The 17275-nt window shown below is 45.8% G+C and overlaps 1 protein-coding gene across 4 annotated transcripts in view; it reads right to left on the bottom strand.

The window, feature by feature from the left end:
* Nucleotides 1-818: 818 nt before the first annotated feature.
* The window catches only part of LOC139364890 (serine/threonine-protein kinase N1-like), a 47874-nt gene continuing 31417 nt past the window's right edge, over nucleotides 819-17275 (bottom strand). For all 4 annotated transcript variants that reach the window (XM_071102091.1, XM_071102092.1, XM_071102090.1 and 1 more), the window contains exons 2-23: nucleotides 15561-15682; nucleotides 15261-15442; nucleotides 14967-15109; nucleotides 14625-14745; nucleotides 12170-12315; nucleotides 11861-12074; nucleotides 11099-11290; nucleotides 10872-10981; nucleotides 10569-10712; nucleotides 7749-7824; nucleotides 6976-7108; nucleotides 6772-6859; nucleotides 5848-5933; nucleotides 5447-5519; nucleotides 5257-5348; nucleotides 4760-4936; nucleotides 4393-4455; nucleotides 4203-4279; nucleotides 3790-3932; nucleotides 2528-2635; nucleotides 2195-2275; nucleotides 819-1950 (exon numbers count right to left, since the gene is read on the bottom strand). In XM_071102091.1, the coding sequence (XP_070958192.1) occupies nucleotides 1747-1950; nucleotides 2195-2275; nucleotides 2528-2635; nucleotides 3790-3932; nucleotides 4203-4279; nucleotides 4393-4455; nucleotides 4760-4936; nucleotides 5257-5348; nucleotides 5447-5519; nucleotides 5848-5933; nucleotides 6772-6859; nucleotides 6976-7108; nucleotides 7749-7824; nucleotides 10569-10712; nucleotides 10872-10981; nucleotides 11099-11290; nucleotides 11861-12074; nucleotides 12170-12315; nucleotides 14625-14745; nucleotides 14967-15109; nucleotides 15261-15442; nucleotides 15561-15682 (2775 nt within the window). In that variant the 3' untranslated portion in view covers nucleotides 819-1746. The remainder of the gene's footprint in view (nucleotides 1951-2194; nucleotides 2276-2527; nucleotides 2636-3789; nucleotides 3933-4202; nucleotides 4280-4392; nucleotides 4456-4759; nucleotides 4937-5256; nucleotides 5349-5446; nucleotides 5520-5847; nucleotides 5934-6771; nucleotides 6860-6975; nucleotides 7109-7748; nucleotides 7825-10568; nucleotides 10713-10871; nucleotides 10982-11098; nucleotides 11291-11860; nucleotides 12075-12169; nucleotides 12316-14624; nucleotides 14746-14966; nucleotides 15110-15260; nucleotides 15443-15560; nucleotides 15683-17275) is intronic.

The following is a 17275-nucleotide window of genomic DNA, read 5'->3' as shown; positions in this document are numbered from 1 at the left end:
GCACGATGAGCCAAGTAAAGCCCAACCCTCCCCTAACCTGGACGACGCTGAGCCAAGTAAAGCCCAACCCTTCCCTGACCTGGACGACGCTGAGCCAAGTAAAGCCCAACCCTCCCCTAACCTGGACGATGCTGAGCCAAGTAAAGCCCAACCCTCCCCTAACCTGGACGACGCTGAGCCAATTGTGCGTCGCCCAATGGTACTCCAGATCACGGATCACACAGATCACAGATCAGCCTGGAAACGAACCCGGGTCTGTCATGACGCCTCTAGCATTGCCTTAGACCCCTACACCACTATGGAGGCCCTGCTCTGCTGACTGTTTCATTCTCATCCATTTTATTATATTGCATTACGTTGACCTTAGGCCTAGTCATTCATTGTTTATGTGAATCTACAGCAGAGAGACTCCAAATTCCAGTGTGTTTCTGACCTGGAGAGAACACACACACACACACACACACACGGAAAAGAAAAGGCCCTGCTGTAGACATGTTTGGCCCATTAGGACTGAGTGTCTTCATGGTGTACCCACTACTGCTAACGGTGTCTGGTGACGTGCAGCACACTCTGTTCTATTACTTAACATAATGAACGTAACATTGCTTTAAAAGGAGTTCAGACAATCCTGGATGACAAACAACTTTAGTTATAGTAGTTTGGATTGTGTGAGACAATCCATAAACAATATACACTACTGTACTCATATTGTAGGTTTTATATCACAATATTGAAAAAATAAGTTCAAATAATTCCTGCTAATGTAGCTGGCTGAATGGTAATTGGGCTGAAAAGTCACAAAGCTGTGAGTCAGTCCATTGGGTTCACATTTTTACTAAGTCACAATTCCAAACATAACATCGGCATGATTGACAAATCAAAACACCAAAAAGAAACTAAAATCACAGAAAACTATTTGAAAAATAATTCTAAATGATTGAGGATAAAACTTGTACAGAGCGGGGAGAGTAGAGGAGTATCCCATTTGAAGACTAGGGGTAACATGACATGGTGAGGACCCTGCCCAAACACAGAAAAACACCTCAACGCTCATCCTTCCACCCTCATCCTCAGTAGCATCCCTTGGCATTCGTCACACACTGAATCTGCACCCCACTTGGTCATCTCCTCAATTTCCTCTTGAACACTTTACCTTTTCTATGGCTCCCCCATGTGGTGATTTATGAGAGGTGCAGGACTCCAGATGACAGCAATGGGAACAGACTGAGGCAGGATCAGAATTTACACACAGAAACAGTAAGCAGCCTCAAACGATAAAGGGAGAGGAAAGATAGCAGGCAGAGAGGCAATAGAGAGAGGTCCATTTGAGAGTAATCATATCTGATGATCCCTGCACCAACTGTATTGTCTTCTACAGAGAAGATACATTTCATCTTTTAAGTGGGCTCCATTACTTTCTATAGGGAAATAAACTTCACTCAGTTCCAATGTTGCTATGCTGCACAGATACTGTGCCCCAGCACTCATCCACTGAGCGTTACATCATCCGGATTATCTTCATGTATCATCCTATAAAAGGCCCTCCAGAAATCCATTAGAGGTCAGTAGATCCCTGACAATGTATCTCCGCTGCAGCATTCACATCCTCCCGTAACTTTCTTCTGCCTCTTCACAGTTCAGACAGGACAGAACAGCAGTAAGCCTCTCCTGGTAACATCCCTCTCGCAGTGCAGAGTCCCTCGTCAGCTACTCTTATAGTCTAAAGGGAGAGTCTGACCTTGACCCTTAGCAGAGGTCAGAGACGTAGTCAAAGTCTTTGAAGCAGTCCTGGTCCTTGCGGGAGAGGGTGCGGCGTTCGCGGGGCGGCGTGAGGGCGGGGGTCTCGGCGGTGAACTCCTCGTCAAAGTTGCTGACGTCCTCCCTCCCCCTGATGTTGGGGACGAACGGGGGCGGGAGCCGCCTCTGCAGCAGCGCTTCCCAGTCCACACCCTGAGAGGGCGAACAGAGAGACCGGATTGGTTCATAGAATCCAGGTGAATTAAATAATCTATGCAACTGAAAACAGCAACCCATGACGTTACAGTACCACATAGAGTTGGAGCAGATGCTGGAACTATTTAACAGGCTCACTGATTACATAGCAAGAGTTTAATCAGTGGTTTTTAAGGAATGTTAACTAATGACATGTGTGTCTGTGTTTGAGGGAGAGAGAAAGAGAGCGAGAGAGACTCACCCTAAAGAAAGGCTGTTTCTTGACATCATCAGCATCTTTCTCACCAGAGCCTAGGCGCCGATCCGGGTTCCTCCTCAACAACTGGCAACAGAAAACAACAAACACCTCAACCCAGACATAACAACCCACAGACCAAACACCAGCTAGCAACACACACAGATGGCAAACAACTGAAAAAACATCAGAAACACTTTCACAGAAAACCCACTGACTGAAAACTAGAAGCAAAATGGCTTCACCTTTACAGTGACCAAACTGACCATGTCAATCAATGTGATTCTCTCTTGCTCCACTGGTGATTGGTGGGATGTGAAAGTTGGGGGAGGGGCTTACCCGTCTCATGATGCCGATGGCCTCTGTGGAGAGGAAGCGAGGGTAGCGCACCTCATCATTCACTATGCTGTCAAACACCTCCTCTTCATCATCACCTGGGAATGGAGACTGACACACACATAGACCACACTGTCACGCTCGCAGCCACTCATTTAACCTATTATGGCCAGTAGCTCCTCTTCTCATGCTGAACTGAACTTGCACCCATATGCCCCAGGTGTATTGCAGCGGGGCGGTGATGTGGCCGGGGAATGCCACTGTTTGGCGTGTAAGCCACAACCAGCACTTTTAGGCTGCAGTGCCAAGCCCCACACCTGAAGCCACTCAGCCTCGATAGGCTGCAATACACCTGGGGCATATGGGTGCAAGTTCAGTTCAGCATGAGAAGAGGAGCTACTGGCTGGATGCTGCAGGCCGAGCATTACAGACATTTGGGAAAAGCTCCTGGCTGGATGCCGAAGGCTGAGCTCTATAGACATTTGTTTGAAGCACATGGACATTGTGAAGCTGGTAAGCTGGGTAGCAGCCCAGCTAGTTTTAAGTTCAGTGTAACTTTAAGTTCAGTTAAGCCCTGTGTGGGAGAGTGTTTTCACAGTTTGAGAACTATCTTTGTGACCCTTTTATCTTGAATAAATATGCTGCCTTGGCTTAAGTTGTGCCTCTGTGTGTTGGACTTCTGTCATTATTACTCATCATTGCCAGCCAACCAGCCACGCCTAGTGAGTTGTTACACTATATTAATTTATGTAACATATGGCTCAAACACACATCACTTTATGTAATATAGACTAAAGTGCTGTATTACCATAACGGCTTAAAGTATAAATTACTTTAAAGGTGAGGGCTTAACTCATTAAAGAGATTCTCCGGTACTTTTGTGTACTTTTTAGCCAGTAGTTCTGAAAGTGGGCCCCTGAAATTCCCTCTCTCTTGCTCTGCTGTCGGTGCATCATGTGCATCTTGCTAGCTGTCACTCATATGGCGAGGGGCTGAAGCTCATTGGTTGAACTCGAATTGCTAGGGGGCTGGACCACTTGAGGGAAAATGGTGCAGCACAGCTTCGTGTCTAATTGAGGTAAGACAGTAATTCTCCTAATTAATGATGTATGAACTACACATTGACACATCCAGCCCAAAGCAGGAGGTTTAAAAAATACTTTAGTAGTCGCCAAAGTTCCAGAGCAAATCTAAATAAGGCTAGATATGTATGGAGTCATTCTTATATAATTCTCTGAAGAGGTTTTTAGAGTCAAGTCTCTTACCTCTCCCACCAGCATCTCATACACCAGTACTCCCAGGCCCCACCAGTCCACTGCCCTGGTGTAGGAGGTGTCTGTCAGAACCTCTGGAGCCAGGAACTCAGGAGTACCACAGAACGTACTGGTCCTGTCCCCATAGCCCATACCTGGGGAAGTAGAGAGAGATCAGGAATGAGAAGAAGGGAAGAAAAGAGAAGCAGTGAGAGAGAGGTTATTGTGAGAGAAAAACGGAGAGAGGAAGGAGAGCGAGAGAGACACAAACTGAGTCACAAATATAGAAAAACATGAGCTCATTAGCAAAAAGAGGCCTCAATAAAAAAGACTCAAAAGTACTCCAAACTACAACCGCTATGACCTATGACCTTGCATCCTTACAGAGCTCTGGAGACATGATGAATAAGTTATAGAGAACATACCCTCTTTGCAGAGCCCGAAGTCTGCGATCTTCACATAGCCCTGTGTATCCAGCAACAAGTTATCGAGTTTAAGGTCCCTGAGGAGGAGGGATGAAGACTAATTAAAAATGTATGGGTACTCTGAGGATGAAGGGGTAGGAGGATGAGAGGGTCATGTGTTCTATGTTTCATGTCTACCCAGAGTACTCACCGGTACACAATCTTATGGTCATGAAGAAACTGCAGGCCCAAAACCACACAGGCTGCGTAGAACCTGCAGGACAGACAGACACGCACACACACAAATAGTCAAAAGAGACACACACACACACACACACACACACACACACACACACACACACACACACACACACACACACACACACACACACACACACACACACACACACACACACACACACACACACACACACACCGTGGATGGATATGAGTACGCATACAGTGTACAACCATACGAACACAAATCTACATATCTCAAAGCATGCCTGCTCCTCCCCCATGTTCCGTTACACATTCAGTAGAACACAGCAAACACAGCAACACACAGCGGTACCCACACGGCTCGGGGCTCTGTAAAGACGTCTGCGTGGATGTGCATCATGAGGTCACCCCCAGCCGTGTACTCCATGACGAAGCACACGTGTTCTGGGGTCTGGAAACATGCAAACAGGTTGACAAGGAAGGGATGGTGGGAGCTGTTCACCGTCTCAAAAATACGCTTCTCACACATCAGACTGAGGAGAGGGAGAGAGGAGAGAGGAGAGAGAGAGAGGGAGAGGGAGAGAGGAGAGAATGATAGAAGACAACAGGAAAGAGAGACAACTGTCTAATGTCAAGTACAGTATGTAAACACACAGTTAACTTGTACAGTGTATATTTTCGCCATGGTTTGTTGCTGATCAGTTTTGTGTTGACAATTGTGTGGCACACTGTATATAAAACTAGACAAGTCATTTCACCATGATGGAGGTCATATATATTGTCAGACAGAGGCATGATATAGTTGGCCTGTGTTCTGTCTTGGCCTGTGTTGCATTCTAGTGTAGATCCATACCTGTCCACTTCGTCCCGCGCCACAATGTCTCCCTTCTTCAGGGCTTTGATAGCGTACACACTGCCTGTCCTCTTGTACTCCGACAACAACACCTGGAAAACACCAGTGGTTCATGTGGATCTCGACCTGAATCCTCTGGATGGAGAACTTCCAAACAAAGGGAGGATATTTCAAATGTGAGGACACATACTTTGCCAAAGTGTCCCCTGCCCAGCACAGCGATCAGCTTGAAGTCCTGCAGACACAGAGGGCCTTTGCTCTGTCTAATACCAGGACACAAAGAAAATAATAATGATCACAATCACTGAAATAGCCTTTACTTTACCATGTTGAGGGTCATCTGCTAGCTGAAGAAACAGGATGCAGTATTATCTGGTGTTTTCTGCCTACCTAGCACTTCTATAGAGAGCATGTTGCTGTGATATATGTCTCTGTGGCTACAGTAACGTGTTATGGAGGAGGTCAGGTCATGTGGCCATATTGTGAGTGGGCGTGTTTCTCCAGCATCATGCTGTGGGGGCCATATTGTGAGAGGATGTACTCAGGTGTGAGTGTGAGGACACACTGTGCCAACTCTGCATGGTGCTGTACCTGCGCAAGGAACTCGTGGATAGGGTTCTGGTTGGCCGCCCTTGGGCGAGGTCTGGAGGGGACAAGGGCTCGATCACAGGCTGTTCCTGAGTGTAAGAGAAAAAGAGAGACAGAGATAGAAAGAGGAGAGAGGGATAGATAGAGAGAATGAGGAAGAAGGTGAGAGAGGGAGAAGGAAAAACAGACAGACAGGGCAACAGTAATTCTGTCCCTCATCATTATTAGTAGCCAGTTTCCTGCTGGCTGGCTGGCTGCTCAATCCCCTCTCCTCTCTTCCTCGTTCCCTCGTTACTGTTAATTAGTTCTCTAAAAACACCAGAGTAACTAATCCAGTAATCCCTCAGCCCCACTGACCATACCATCTGTTACCAAGGCCCTCCCTTCCTCCGCATCTCTCCCCCTCTCCCTCCCTCACTCCCTCTGTCCCTCACTCCCTCTGTCCCTCTCCCTCCCTCTCCCTCCCTCACTCCCTCTGTCCCTCTCCATCCCTCACTCCCTCGGTCCCCCTCTCTCTGTCCTCTCGTGCCAATCATGTTTTACACACTGGGAATCTAACACAGATTGGGCTTTGATCGAATTAAACCTCCCTCGATCCAATTTGGTCTAATTAGTGTGGATTTCTCCCTTTCCCCTCTTATTGTTACCTCTCTCCTCTCCTTCCTCCCAGGCCCTGCTCTGTCTCGCTCCAGATTCATCCTAGTCTAATAGTCCAATATGACTGAACCACTGTTTTCTAGTCAAAGGCTTTCTGGAGGGAATGGCCAAAGGGAATGTGATACTACAGAGATGGCTATCAGATGATTATCACTCCATCGCCGCACCCTCCCTCCAATCCCTCCCTCCCCCATCCTCCCATCCCTCATCTCTCTCTTCATCCCTCCCTCCCCCATCCCTCTCTTCATCCCTCCCTTCTCTTCTTCTCACCAGGTGGGGTGTGTCAACAACGTCTCTCCTGATCTCAGGTCTCGGAGGAGAGTCACTCTCCAGAGTCAGCTTCTCCACTGAGATCTCCCTACGACACACACAGAAACACCAGTCAACAGTCTCCCCATGTACAGTATATGTTGTGCTTGCTGTCTGAAGCATTAAAGAGGTATGAGAAAGGCTATCTGTGTGTGTGTACAGTACCCAGAATGTGAGCGTGAGTGTGTGTGTGGGGTGTAGCTGGGAATGTTGTTTCCAGTAGGGATGGCGTTCCTCAGTAGGCGGACCCAGGTGGCGATGTCAACATTCATCTGGCGAGCACGCAGGAACGCTTTACCTGCAACATACCCAACACACACATGGCAGTAACCGCAACACACACACACAACACAACATAAATACAAGGCAATAAGATATACTGATAAACACAAATCCCCCTGAAATGCAACCTATCCTGTTCACGCAGCAAATTTTAACACAACATTGTAAACATGGTTTCCTCAATCCATTAGGATTGTCCATTAGGATTGTTCAGATTGCACCGAAGAAGTTTCATCCCCGACACACTCAAGTTGTCATACATACTCCAAAGCATTAAACCACCTCAACCCACCAGATGAACCCACAGCACTGCTAATTCCAACACTAGATGGCAATACAGAGCACAGCGAGGTACAAAGTGGGTTCTGGGTGGAGGTTGCATGTAGTCACATATCTATTCACCAATCCTAATGTGACCCATTAGGGGTGAAACACTAAACTGACTGTAGATCAGTGTCTAGGGGGCAACTCCATGCTACTCAGTGGGGAAGCAGTGGGGCGTCAGTGAGATGAAGCAGGTGTGAGCCCTATAGGGATGCTGGGATACATGGAGCCAGGCTTGGCAGCTGCTGACAACATACAGAACAAAATGAGGCTTTATCTAACACTTTACACATACTAACACAACACACTGTTCTGAGAAAAACCTATCTTACCATGCTGTTTGGAGAAAACCTTCTTTTGTCTCTGCAGTCTTGGGCCTCTCTCTATGACTGGGTTGAAGAACATTACCTGAAATACACACATATCAGTGGAGACTCAGAGGAGAAAGGGGAGGACCATCCTCCTCAGTGAATTTCATAAAAATAGTGAAACATCTAAAAAAGTTATCCTTTTTCGAGTAAACTATACAAAATATATTCGCGTAACCACATAATTGATTAAAACACACTGCTTTGCAATGAAGGTCTACAGTAATTTCAACAGCACTCTGTAGGGTACCGCCATCGTCTAGCTGGTAGTTGACTTCAATACAAAACCTAGGAGGCTCATTGTTCTAACCCCATTCCATAGACTTACACAGTAACTATGACAACATCCGGAGGACGTCCTCCAACCTATCTGAGCTCTTGCAGCATTAACTGCAAGATAATTAATCTAGAAAAGCATAAACTACAGCTAGCTAGCACTGCAGTGCTTAAATTTTTTTAACAAATACATTTCTTAAAAAATGAAGAAGCTACCTAGCAGAGATATTTCATATATTTTTCACTTTCACTTACTTAGCTAGTGAATGCAGCTAGCTAGTTTAGCCTACTTAAACACCCGGCAGACACCAAACAGAGAGGGACACTATGTTCGCTAGCTGGCTATGGCGAACCAACACTGGAACTCTTCCAAGTCAAGGTAAGCTTTTGGTGTTATTCATTTACTACCACCTGTGCCCACCGGTGTAACTGCTAAACTGCTTGCTGACTATACTGTACTGCATGATTGTAGTGGGTTTACTAACACGTTAGTTTTAGTAGCTATGCTGACTCTGACGTTAGTTAATAATGGTGACAATGATGTAGGGTGTGTGTGGCGGTTATGATATGAAGGTTTGGCTTAGAAAGATTTTTTCGCCTGGTCACAGACAGCTGATGTGTTTGTTGTGCACTGAAGTCCACAAGCGAAGGGAAAGGGTGAGAGGAGGATAGCACGTGGATGCGAGAAGGAATTATAGCTACAACAATCAAAGTATTCATACTGTTTATATGTGGTTGCTATGAAAGTGACCTGTGCTTGCGTGTGATCAGGGGTGCATTCATTCTGCCGATTCTGTTGAAAAGCATTCTTAGACGGAACAAAATGGGGATAAACATATTTGAATTTGTCCAATAGAAACTTGTTTGCAATTGTTGAACTAATGATTACACCCTAGATCAGCTAAATGCTGGTAAGAGTGTGCAAAGCGGTATTGAATGTGTCACTGTCTGTCACCTTGATTACTTAAATGTATCTCGACCTGTGCACCTACATTGTAAACTTTCATTCATAGGCTAGGTTGTAGAAACCTTACGATGGATATAAGGAACATTTGAGAATCATGTAGTAGCCAAAACCTATCGACGTTACATTGAGCTGGGTGAATGGAATATGAATGACAGTCCTCCAATATGCTGTAATTGAAATAAGGCCATGCTCATTAAAAAAAATGTGCTTCCTCCCTCATCTTAAATAGCACTGACCGCCAATGACACATACAGTACCAGTCAGAAGTTTGGACACACCTACTCATTCAAGGGATTTTCTTTATTTTTGCTATTTTCTACATTGTAGAATAATAGTGAAGACATCAAAACTATGAAATAACACATATGGAATCATAGTAGTAACCAAAAAAGTGTTAAACAAATCAAAATATATTTTAGATTCTTCAAAGTAGCCACCTTTGCCTTGAGGACAGCTTTGCACACTCTTGGCATTCTCTCAACCAGCTTCATCTGGAATGCTTTTCCAACAGTCTTGAAGGAGTTCCCACATATGCTGAGCATTTGTTGGCTGCTTTTCTTCACTCTGCGGTCCAACTCATCCCAAACCATCTCAATTTGCTTGAGGTCGGGGGATTGTGGATGCCAGGTCATCTGATGCAGCACTCCATCACACTCTTCTTGGTAAAATAGCCCTTACACAGCCTGGAGGTGTGTAGGTCATTGTCCTGTTGAAAACCAAATGATAGTCCCACTAAGCCCAAACCAGATGGGATGGCGTATCGCTGCAGATTGCTTGGTAGCCATACTGGTTAAGTGTGCTTTGAATTATAAATAGATCACTGACAGTGTCACCAGCAAAGCACCCCCACACCATAAAACCTCCTTCATGCTTTACGGTGGGAAATACACTTGAGATCATCCGTTCACCAACACGAGTCTCACAAAGACACGGCGGTTGGAACTATTTGGACTCCAGACCAAAGGACAACTTTCCACCGGTCTAATGTCCATTGCTCGTGTTTCTTGGCCCAAGCAAGTCTCTTCTTCTTATTGGTGTCCTTTAGTAGTGGTTTCTTTGCAGCGATTCAACCATGAAGGCCAGATTCACACATTCTCCTCTGAACAGTTGATGTTGAGATGTGTCTGTTACTTGAACTCTGTGAAGCATTTATTTAGGCTGCAATTTCTGAGGCTGGTAACTCTAATGAACGTATTCTCTGCAGTAGAGGTAACTCTGGGTCTTCCTTTCCTGTGGCGGTCCTGATAAGAGCCAGTCTCATCATAGCGCTTGATGTTGATTTGTTTAAACCTTTTTTGGTTACTACATGATTCCATATGTGTTATTTCATAGATTTGATGTCTTCACTATTATTCTACAATGTAGAAAATAGTAAAAATAAAGAAAAACCCTTGAATGAGTAGGTGTGTCCAAACTTTTGACTGGTACTGTATTGTATAGTTAAGTATTGAGGAGGGATGTATGTGTTGGTGCGTGTGTGTGCATGTTCACATGTCTCTGTCTGTGTATGCGTGCATGTGTGTATGTGTGTATGTGTGTACCTCTGCCAGCAGCAGGCCCTGAGGTTCTAGCTCCAGCTGAACTTTGTGTCTCTGGTTGTCCAGGAAGTCCTCCAGCTTCAGGTACTTGAGAGCACACAGGGAGCGGTAGTCCCTCCAGTACACTGCTATCTCCATCTCCCTGGACTGCGCCGAAACACAGGTCAACACACAAACTGTTTCAACCACAGGTGCACATACACTTCTTTTCACCTTCACTCACTCACTCACTCACTCACTCACTCACTCACTCACGTGAACATGCACACACACACTCTCTCGTGTTAGTGTAATGTAGTATCTTACTCTTTCCAGTTCTACAGTGAAGGTCTGGTCCCAGGCCTGCTCTCCCACTGTCTTCCAGCACGTCTGTCCCACCACTGTGTTCTCCAGCTTCAACACCGCACTCACCTCCGCTGTTCAACACAATGCCATAACACATGTTTAGAAACTCACTACACAACAGAAATGGACAGATATGTGAACCCCCTACACACACACACACACACACACACACACACACACACACTTACAGGAGAGTTCGTCGGTCTTGCCGGGGATCCTGAGGCTCATGCTGCTGGTGCTGCGGCTGTAGAGACCACTGAGTTTGAAGGAGCGTCCGTCCCCTGGGATGTAGCAAGGCAAGACCACCGGGGTTCCTCTACTGCGCCCCGGGACCACCTCCAACACCCCTACACAGCCCAGCAAACGCACCTGCAGGGTACCTAGGAGAGAGAGAGAGAGCGAGAGAGAGTTGATATGAGATGTTTGAGTAGAAGTGAGAGTATCATACCTGGTTCAAAGGGTTTATAACTTCAGCCACTGGATATGGGAGAGATATTCAACTGAATCCATGAGTTTCTGATGCATTAGAGCCTTCAGGTATAGACAGAGAGGTAGTGAGAGACTATAGAGAGGCTGTAAGAGTTAGTGATAGGGTATAGAGAGGCTGTAAGAGACAGTGATAGGGTATAGAGAGGCTGTAAGAGACAGTTATAGGGTATAGAGAGGCTGTAAAAGACACTTATAGGGTATAGAGAGGCTGTAAGAGACACTTATAGGGTATAGAGAAGCTGTAAAAGACACTTATAGGGTATAGAGAGGCTGTAAGAGACAGTTATAGGGTATAGAGAGGCTGTAAGAGACAGTTATAGGGTATAGAGAGGCTGTAAGAGACAGTTATAGGGTATAGAGAGGCTGTAAGAGTCAGTGATTGGGTATAGAGAGGCTGTAAGAGACAGTTATAGGGTATAGAGAGGCTGTAAGAGTCAGTTATAGACTATGAGTGTATGTACCAGTGAGTGGGGAGGGCTTGCAGAGGGTGCTGTACTGGTTGTGTACATAGGGGGTTCCGTGTCTGGAGCTGAAGGCTGAGGAGGATGCCAGCACCAGCTCTTCCTTGATGAGGCAGGCCTTGGGGTGGTCATCCGTCAGCTCCAGCAAACGCTGCTCCAGAGAGCCTCTCAGCAGGTCACAGCGCTGTGAAGACTCACTCAGACCACACTGGGCCTGGGAGGAGAGAGGGGTTACAATGGTGTATGTGTGCATTTAAATGTGCATTCATGTGTGAGATCCAGACAGTAGTCTTGTGTGCGAACTCTGACCTCTGACATGGCCTTCTTGTCCTGGACCTTCCCTACTCCCAGCAGCCTCAGCATGTTCTTGGCTCCCTCAGCCATGGCGTGCTCCACACGGTAATGATGCCACAGCTCCTCCACACGCAGCTCCACCCCACACGTGTCTGGCTTACCTGGGGAGAGCGATAACAAACCATTTACTGACCCTTTGACTTTTTCTACATTTTGTTATGTTACAGCCTTATTCTAAAATGGATTAAATTCATTTTCCCCTCATCAATCTACACACAATACACCATAATGACAAAGCAAGAGCAGGTTTTAAGACATTTTTGCAAATGTAAAAAAATGAATAATAATTAAACAGGACATTTACATAAGTATTCAGACTCAGTACTTTGTTGAAGCACCTTTGGCAGCGATTACAGCCTTTTGTCTTCTTGGGTATGACCGCTACAAGCGTGGCACACCTGGATTTGGAAAGTTTCTCCCATTCTCTGCAGATCCTTTCAAGCTCTGTTTGGATAGGGAACGTCGCTGCACAGCTATTTTCAGGTCTCTCCAGAATATGTTCGATCGGGTTCAAGTCCGAGCTCTGGCTGGGCCACTCAAAGTCATTCAGAGACGTGTCCCGAAGCCACTCCTGCATTGTCTTGGCTGTGTGCTTAGGGTTGTTGTCCTGCTGGAAGGTGAAACCTTCACCCAAGTCTGAGGTCCTGAGTGCTCTGGAGCAGGCTTTCATCAAGGATCTCTCTGTACTTTGCTCCATTCATCTTTCCCTCGATCATGACTAGTCTCCCAGTCCCTGCCATTGAAAAACATCCCCACAGTATGATGCTGTCACTGCCATGCTTCCCCATAGGGATGGTCCCAGGTTTCCTCCAGATGTGACACTTGGCATTCAGGCCAAATGTTCAATCTTGGTTTCATCAGACTAGAGAATCTTGTTTCTCATGGTCTGAGAGTCCTTTTGGCAAACTCAAAGCATTTTGTCATGTGCCTTTTACTGAGGAGGGGCTTCGGTCTGGCCACTCTACCATAGAGGCCTGATTGGTGGAGTGCTATAGAGATGGTAGTCCTTCTGGAAGGTTCTCCCATCTCCAAATTGAAACTCTGGAGCTCTGTCAGAGTGACCATCGGGATCTTGGTCATGTCCCTGACAAAGGCCCTTCTCCCCTGATTTCTCAGTTTGGCCGGGCGCCAGCTCTAGAAATAATCTTGGTGGTTCCAAACTTCTTCCATTTTAGAATGACGGAGGCCACTGTGTTCTTAGGGACCTTCAATGCTGCAGAAATGTTTTGGTACCCTTCCCCAGATCTGTGCCTCGACACAATCCTGTCTCGGAGCTCTACGGACAATTCCTTCGACCTCATGGCTTGGTTTCTGCTCTGACATGCACTGTCAACTGTGGGCCATATGTAGACAGGTTTGTGCCTTTCCAAATCATGTCCAATCAATTCAATTTACCACGGTGGACTCCAATCAAGTTGTAGAAACCTCTCAAGGATGATCAATGGAAACAGGGTGCACCTGAGCTCAATTTGGAGTCTCATAGCAAAGGGTCTGAATATTTACGTAAATAAGGTATTTCGTTTTTATATTTGTATTAAATTTGTTTACGTCTTTTCATTATGGGGTATTGTGTAGATTGATGAGACATTTTTAAAAATCAATTTCAGAATAAGGCTATAACATAACAACATTTGGAAAAAGTTATGGGGTCTGAATACTTTCCGAATGCACTGTATACAGTTATCTTTCATAATATGATAAAGTAATCTGTACTGAAAATCAAAATCAAGATAATGTGAGGTTTTGATGGATTTGTGTGCGTCTGTGTGTGTCCTAAGTTAGGGATGGTTCATGACTTATGAGGTTAAATGCCCTGCAGCTCTGATCTATTCTTAAACCAAAGGAGGGAGGAAGGTAGAGAGAAGAAGGTAGGGAGAGGGAAATAGACACAGCAATTCATATAAAGATATGGGCCTAAATCTGCCTCTTTACTTCCTGTGCTTTTCCTATCTTCTCACTCTCTTTCTCGTTCTCTCTCCCCTCTTTCCATATCTTACTATTTGTTTCCTTATCTTTCTCTCTCTCCCCTTTTCCCTCTGTCTCTAACCTTGGGTAAAAGAAGCATGACTTTTTGCTGTTGGGCAACATCATGGGGATGCAGGAACATCAATAAGGCCTTAACCTGCGCTCTGTGTGGAAGTGAGCCCGGGTGTGTGTGTGAGTGTGATTGTATGGAGTGGAGTAGGTTATAATAATGTCCACTCTGCACTTCTGAGGAGGGCATTGATCTGTTACCCACACTTCATAAAACATTTAACGATAGATGTACAGATTAGAGACAGACAGACAAAGGGGGATGAAGAGACAGACAGACAGACAGACAGACAGACAGACAGACAGACAGACAGACAAGCAGGCAGGCAAGTAGGCAGGCAGGCAGGCAGGCAGAGACAGACAGACAGATATTTACCCTGGATATCTTCAGTCTGCTCAGTGGCCTGCATGGCCTTGCGGATCTGCATGCGGATGATGTCGATCTTGGTCTTGCTGTCCTGCAGCATCTGCTGGGCCGTCTGATGCATCTTCTTGTCCTACAAGCGACACCGTACAGTGAGGACAGTAAAATAGCAGACAGCTCACAAATACACACCCCTGACTAACCTTCACTACTCAGAGAATAATCAGGCTGGGAGATGATGTGACTAGAGACATGAACTCAGAAGAGTGAGAAAGAGAGATTGTGGAGGGGCTGGTTGTATTGTACATAGGCTACAGTAGATGTACATATTAGAGGGGTTAGGTGGTCCAGTACCTTGGTGACTCCATTGGCATAAATGGGGATCATGTTTTCTGCTCCCTGTTTGCACTTGAGCTCAATGTTGAGCTGGCGCTCCAGAGCCGTGATCCGGTCCTGATTGGCCGAGCGGCTGCGCGCTCCGGGAGACTTGGGGGCATCTGAGGGTCAAAGGTCATGGTTTTAACTGACAGTTATTATAATCATTAACAATGGCCAACATGTTTCTACATTACAACTTTTGGTTGAATCCATCCAATGGTACAAGGCTACACTCCATTCGCTTCATAGTTCCATCCCCGTCAGTGATACCTGTGTTGTTGTCGTCCCCTCCTTTGACCACAATGTAAGCGTCCAGCTCCTGTAACTTAGAGTGCAGGCTGTCCAGTCTGCGGTTGGAGCTGCGAAGCTGGCTGTCCACCTGCTGGGCATTCTTCTTGTCTGTGGTGGCTCTCCTCAGGTTATCTGCTCCTTCCTTGATCTTCAGCTCCTTCCTGATCCAGTCAAATCACAGGGACTTTTCATAAGTTGTAGTATCACACAATGAGTAGTTCATCAATACATCATAGAAATGATTGAATAGTAAACAAGTAATTAAATAGTAATGCTAACCTGATCTCCCGGCGGATGTGGTCCCTCGCTCCGTCCAGCCGCTGCTGAATGCTGGAGTCAGAGAAGTCTGAGCTCTGGTCCAGACCCAGCTGCTCCAGCAGTGACAGCCCACCTGGGTCACTCTGACAGGGGGGGAGGAAGAGGAGAGGGGGAGAAGAAGAGGAGAGAGAATGGATAATAGATTAGCATCGGTCAAATACATTGCGACATGTATTGTGCCAAGATGATACTGGGGTGATAGCAGAGAGACGATAAACAAAGGTCTGCCGTATTTCCAATTCGATGCAAAACCACTCTCAGGGAAAAGGGCCTAATTAGGGGTTTTGGAGGAGTGGAGGTGCAGGGGACTAGGTTGTGTTCACCTTTGACATCAGATGTCTCATACACAGCCCTGTAGGTCAGAAGGTTTAACTGAGCAGCACTAAACTGGCAGCAAATATTAGGAGAGAGAGGAGCATTTATCTGTACAGGGAAAAGAGAGAGAGAGAGAGAGAGACCAGACCTTCACTGTAGAACTGGAAAGAGTAAGATACTACATTACACTAACACGAGAGAGAGAGAGAAAGAGAAAGAGAAAGAGAAAGAGAAAGAGAAAGAGAAAGAGAAAGAGAGAGAGAGAAAGAGAAAGAGAAAGAGAAAGAGAAAGAGAGAGAGAGAAAGAGAAAGAGAAAGAGAGAGAGAAAGAGAAAGAGAAAGAGAAAGAGAGAGAGAGAGAGAGAGAGAGAGAAAGAGAAAGAGAAAGAGAAAGAGAAAGAGAAAGAGAGAGAGAAAGAGAGAGAGAAAGAGAGAGAGAGAGAGAGAGAGAGAGAGAGAGAACGAGCAGGCTAATGCTTTTCCAATGGGTCCCAGAGGCTGGTGCCCAAACCAAAGAGCCCAACCTTTCAGCTCATCCTGTGTGACTGCAGCGCAGCAAAGAGTAAACGTACTGTAGATCCATGGCTAGAGTAGATATAACAGAGGCCAAGACATCAACAGAAAGGGACAGACGGAGTCAGGGACTTTTAAAAAATGAGGTGAGCGCTTCCCTTCAGAGAACTGAGTCTCTAAGAGCAGCAGAGTAAGACTGAGACGTTAAATGAGTCAAGGCCTGAGTGCTCACATCCCCTCCTGATGGTAACCAGATCAGAGCAGATTAGGGCAGCATTAATAGAGACTTAAATTTATCAGGGCTTGTTCCTGCTCAGAGCCACTGATACACACAGACACGCTGTCAGCACGCCAGCTCTCAGCCAGCCACACAGAAACAGATACAGCACACAAACACACATGACAGTGTGATAGACATTAGGCACAAATACAGACATACAGTGGGGAGAACAAGTATTTGATACACTGCTGATTTTGCTGGTTTTCCTACTTACAAAGCATGTAGAGGTCTGTAATTTGTATCATAGGTACACTTCAACTGTGAGAGACGGAATCTAAAACAAAATCCAGAAAATCACATTGTATGATTTTTAAGTAATTCATTTGCATTTTATTGCATGACATAAGTATTTGATCACCTACCAACCAGTAAGAATTCCGGCTCTCACAGACCTGTTAGTTTTTGTTTAAGAAGCCCTCCTGTTCTCCACTCATTACCTGTATTAACTGCACCTGTTTGAACTCGTTACCTGTATAAACGACACCTGTCCACACACTCAATCAAACAGACTCCAACCTCTCCACAATGGCCAAGACCAGAGAGGGTGTAAGGACATCAGGGATAAAAT

This window comes from Oncorhynchus clarkii, chromosome 13 (assembly GCF_045791955.1).
Source record: "Oncorhynchus clarkii lewisi isolate Uvic-CL-2024 chromosome 13, UVic_Ocla_1.0, whole genome shotgun sequence".
In the NCBI taxonomy this organism is placed as follows: Eukaryota; Metazoa; Chordata; class Actinopteri; order Salmoniformes; family Salmonidae; genus Oncorhynchus; species Oncorhynchus clarkii.
Note: the sequence above shows the minus strand (reverse complement) of the source record. Positions and strands in the feature narration are given on the sequence as shown.